Raw genomic sequence first — 4,755 nt, forward strand, 5'->3', positions numbered from 1 at the left:
GTTGGAAACAGCCGTGGGAGTGGAGCCACGCCTCAATCACGTGATTACTTCAATTACCCAACTAATCTTTTGCATTTTAATAACATTAAAAAAGAAAAAAAAACTCGAAAGAACTTTAAAACTCTTCGAAGTTATAGCCATGCTTATCTTTCTTGTTGTCCAAGTCGACAGTGTAAAAACAAGATGCGAACAAACACAAGATGATGAAACCAACTTCTGAAATGACGCAAAGAAAAAGAGAAAGAACGTCAATCGCCTTTTATTTCAAAAACAAAACAAAAAAACAAACCAGTTGGACGGGCTAAAAATGGAGTCTCGTCTCATTAATATACCTTACCAGCGGCAGGTGCCGGTGCTCTTGAATTCTCAGGGAAAAAGCCGCGCGCGCCGGGCACCGTTGGATGGAAGGAGTCGCGCGACGGTCAGTGGTCGACAAATGACATTTGGTAATTCGTCGATATGCTAACTATAAAGTACTAGGCGGACGTCACGTATTGGGAAAGGGTTACAGATAATAAGCATGTTGAAACAAGTGCGTTGCAAATCAATTTGAACAAGTTTAATGATGTGATACTGAGAGAATCAAAATACGAAAAAAAATCGAATTTTAAAATAACTTTGCGTGGCATTTCGAGTCTTGCCGGCTAATAAAAAGACACGTCCATGGCGTACGAAGCAGTACTTATGTATTGCTGTTTGCTGTTAAAAACCCAGCCCACCAACCCCCCCCCTCTCTATCCATTCCAGTGGAAAAAAAGGAGGGCCCAGCCAAACAGGAGAGCTCAGGGCTCTCTTATATAAAAAGCGGAGGCGATCGGTGTCGACCTCGTCAGTCCTTTGCGCGCAGTGTCTTAGCTCTTTTTTTTACTTTGGCGCTCTCCACCCCCAGTTCTTATTCCCCAGTCACACAAAAATTTGGGTTCGGAAAAAAATATCCTAAGTTATTTGATTTTGTTTGGTAATAGCGAAACAGACATATTTTTGTCAAAAATGAGTGGCAACGGATGTCCCATGAACAACGGATTTAGGTGATTATATTAGACTGCTGTTATCCTTTTATGAGTTCGTTACTAATCAATGGCGCGTAAAAAATCAATAGAAGCATGCTTTCAGTGTCCCTACTAATTCTCTGTTCTTCTTCTTCTTTTTAATGTGGCCCTCATTTGAGCAGATCGAATGATCCCCAGGAAGGAATCAACATGGCCGAACATTCTACAGGGATGATGTACGGCGAATACTTACAGGTAAATAATGAAACGGTTGATTGAAAACGTTACATCCCTAATCCCTCAACACAGAAAACAATAATAATCACAATTATGTGGCAAATGAATTTGCAGTTGGACAAGATCTTAGACGGCCAACGACTGATGAGTGAACAGCTTGGCAGTGAAACCGTTCACGACGAACACCTTTTCATCGTTACACATCAAGGTAAAGGAATTTTTATTTATTTAACCAAGCGCAATCTAATTTCACTAAATCAAATTCTGTCATCCAGCCTACGAGTTGTGGTTCAAGCAGATTCTGTACGAATTGGATTCAGTTCGCGAAATGTTTTCTAACGAGGTATATATAATTAAATAGAGTACAACATTTCTCAAATGTTTTTAAAAAAAATTTGACGACAACAGGAAATTGAAGAACGCAAAATGCTAGAAGTCCTCAAGAGAATGAATCGTATCGTTCTCATCTGGAAGGTAAAAAAACAAACTCAGCAAATCGCTCGCTCGTTAAATTTTGGAGATATTTAAGTATTTGCCTATTATTTTCATTATTTTCCTTGGGTGCGAAGTTGCTGAGAGATCAAGTAATGATTCTCGAGACGATGACGCCCCTGGATTTCATGGAGTTCCGCGAATATTTAACGCCCAGCTCAGGCTTCCAAAGCCTTCAGTTCCGGCTGCTTGAGAACAAACTAGGAATACGACAGGTATATATATAGAACGGCCGCCAAATCCTTCCTTACAAATGTCAATCTTCCCGTCGGGTGCTGCCATGCTGAAAGATTTTTAATTTTTTTTTTAATTTTCATTAATTTCAGGAACATCGAGTGCGTTATAATCAATCAAATTACATCAAAGTATTTGGTAACGATAAAGCCGCCATGATCGAGCTGGAGCGATCGGAAAGTGAACCTTCACTCTGCGAATTGGTTCAAAAGTGGCTGGAGAGGACACCTGGTCTGGACGAAGAGCACCCCAGTAATTTCTGGAACCAATATCAAGAAACTGTTGAATCTTTGATCAGAGATCAGCAAAAAGAAGCCGAGGTAAGCATTCGGATTTAAAAGGACAAAATGAAAATGAATTAATTTCATTTTCCTAAAAGCACAATTATTCAATTTGGGATCGCTTTTTAAAATTAATTATTTCGTCTCGTGTATCAGGCGACGACGGATGAAGCGTTGAAAGTGCATTTGCTGAACGAGTGTCAGAAAAAGAAGGAGCTTTTCGACTCCATCTTCGATGTAGACATTCACAATGCTCTGGTTGCGCGCGGGGAGAGGCGTTTCAGCCACAAGGCTCTTCAGGTGTGTCAACAATTTTAGATTACGAACTGAAATCAGTTGAAGGATGTCATTGAAAACTTTATAGGGTGCCATCATGATCACTTTTTACCGGGACGAACCGCGCTTCAATCAGCCGCACCAACTTCTCAGCATCTTGATGGATATCGATTCTCTAATTACCAAATGGCGCTGTAAGTTTACCCAAGGATTTTCAGGATTTTTTTTTTATTCGACGGATTTAATTTCTTTTGCTTTTCAGACAATCACGTTATGTTGGTCCAGCGGATGATTGGGTCTCAGCGTATTGGGACAGGTGGATCGAGCGGCTATCAATACCTGCGATCAACTTTGAGGTGATTGTGCACGCACATTTAAACTTAAAAAATGACTAACAAATTCTTTTCAACTCGCTCACAGCGATCGCTACAAGGTGTTCTTGGACTTGTTCAACCTGTCAACGTTTATTCTGCCGCGAAAATACATTCCGCCCCTATCGCGCCACATGAAGACTCGACTGTCCATTCGCGAGGAACCGCATACCCAGAATCGCCCTAGCAATAGCGAAGACGACAACAAATCACAGAGCGGCAGCAGTACTGGTGGACTAGAAACATCCGGAGAACTCTCACTCTAATATTAGCCAATGACATAATAATATTTCCCCCCGCACTTTTCAGAATCCCATTACCTCCGCAACGTTTTAATTTTTGTTTTGTTTCTTAATTTCCAACTGCATGGCTTTAACTGACGACCGTCTTCAAAGTACAGCATAACTGATGGAGAATGACACTTCATAGTCATACACAATTCTAATCCAAATCCTTAAACAAAACAAAAAAATACTATCGTGAAATTATGTCGACGACGTTTGACTAATTGTTTCGTTGACTCCAGTAGATCGTTGGCCAGTGCCAAGAATTTTCTTGGAAATCACGATATACCGCGTCAAGGATTTGTGAATACACTGCCAGAAAATAGGGAATAAAAGAAATAACGGTGAATATCCTCTGATCCGATTATTGCATTTTTCTTTTTAAGTGGGGACGTACGTTGTTCCATGAAGGTCATTAAATAGCTGAAAATGCCAATTCTTAGAAGCAATCGGCCACATCGGGCCAACGTTGATCGGGTTTTATTACTTATGAGGAACGGCCTTAGATTCATTCAGCAGTGAGTTGCGACTTTTACTGACGGGTTTTAACGTGCGCCTATATCCCAAGAGCTTAAAACTAAAATTGGCTACTGTACGTATCTAAAGCATTTTAAGTTCAATTGGTTAAAATAATAATATTAACTCTAAATACAGTTAAGTGTGGATCAGCAAAATTCATTCTCACCAGCAGAAGCTGTTGTACTTTTTTTATAGTTCGGAATTATCAAGGACATTAAGCCAGCAAGTGAGTTTACTCAATGAATACATTATAAATGAATTCAACAAACAAGACTTAACTGATTTCTGATTTTATGTATTAGATATAAAATAACACCAAGTTCAGATTTACTGAACCAGTTGTGAATTTTACAGCGAATCAAAAAATGCTCTCACCAATGAGTCTTTTCATTATCCCAGGCGTCGCTCGGCGGATGCCCCCGATAGCAGAAACGATAAATACTATAATGGACTTTCTAGCTATTTGGGTCGTCACCCTACTGCTGCTTATCTATTGTTTCATTGTCTTCCTTATGGACTGTCCATTCATACTGTTCTTATTCTTGATTTTGGCATTATCAATTTACTTGTGATCGTATGTTGTTTCGGAAGGAAACATATTGACATCGGTCGTGATTGCTTTGCCAACCAGCGAACGTTAAAATTATTTTAAATCCCAACATAGTGTATCCGAAAACAGGAATTTAAATCAAAGAATTTTTATTTTTAGTCATTGAACACACATTTTCTGCAGGTAAATTTGTATATGTATGTTTTAATACAACAGCATCGCTGCAGTAGACTGTGGGTATTTCTTTCTTATGGACGTTACACAAATTGGTAATGAGAATAATATGTATACGTAACCAGCAGGAAATCGATCAGCTTTAGGATTTCGTCGAACAGGAATTAATTGAAGAAATTGCGCAAGCAGAATTACAAACATTCCAAGAGCAAGTGTACAGGGACAGTTAAAATCGACCTTTAGAAAAATCAGTGGCATACACATGAGTAGAATTGGTATGGAGTATAGAAATTTCATTATCTACAAGACAACAAGGCGATTCCGTTATAAGATAAGTTTAAAGATGAT

At 39.2% G+C, this 4,755-nt stretch overlaps 1 protein-coding gene across 1 annotated transcript; it reads left to right on the plus strand.

The window, feature by feature from the left end:
• Positions 1 to 771: 771 nt before the first annotated feature.
• Positions 772 to 3,513, plus strand: LOC124201715 (tryptophan 2,3-dioxygenase-like). Its single transcript, XM_046597899.1, has 11 exons — positions 772 to 1,028; positions 1,172 to 1,244; positions 1,341 to 1,434; positions 1,502 to 1,569; positions 1,635 to 1,700; positions 1,796 to 1,933; positions 2,045 to 2,272; positions 2,390 to 2,533; positions 2,598 to 2,703; positions 2,772 to 2,865; positions 2,930 to 3,513. Exons 1-11 carry the CDS (start codon positions 991 to 993, stop codon positions 3,144 to 3,146), a joined length of 1,266 nt encoding a protein of 421 aa, XP_046453855.1. The 5' UTR covers positions 772 to 990; the 3' UTR covers positions 3,147 to 3,513.
• Positions 3,514 to 4,755: the final 1,242 nt, after the last annotated feature.

The sequence above is a fragment of the Daphnia pulex genome, chromosome 9 (genome assembly GCF_021134715.1).
Source record: "Daphnia pulex isolate KAP4 chromosome 9, ASM2113471v1".
Lineage (NCBI taxonomy): Eukaryota > Metazoa > Arthropoda > Branchiopoda > Diplostraca > Daphniidae > Daphnia > Daphnia pulex.

Excerpts from the sequence above, each read along its gene's own strand:
- LOC124201715 (XM_046597899.1), top strand. The coding sequence starts at position 991 with ATGAGTGGCAACGGATGTCCCATGAACAACGGATTTAG. Across the intron at positions 1,934-2,044 it reads ACAAACTAGGAATACGACAG|GAACATCGAGTGCGTTATAA; the intron begins GTATATATATAG and ends CATTAATTTCAG. Across the intron at positions 2,866-2,929 it reads TACCTGCGATCAACTTTGAG|CGATCGCTACAAGGTGTTCT; the intron begins GTGATTGTGCAC and ends ACTCGCTCACAG.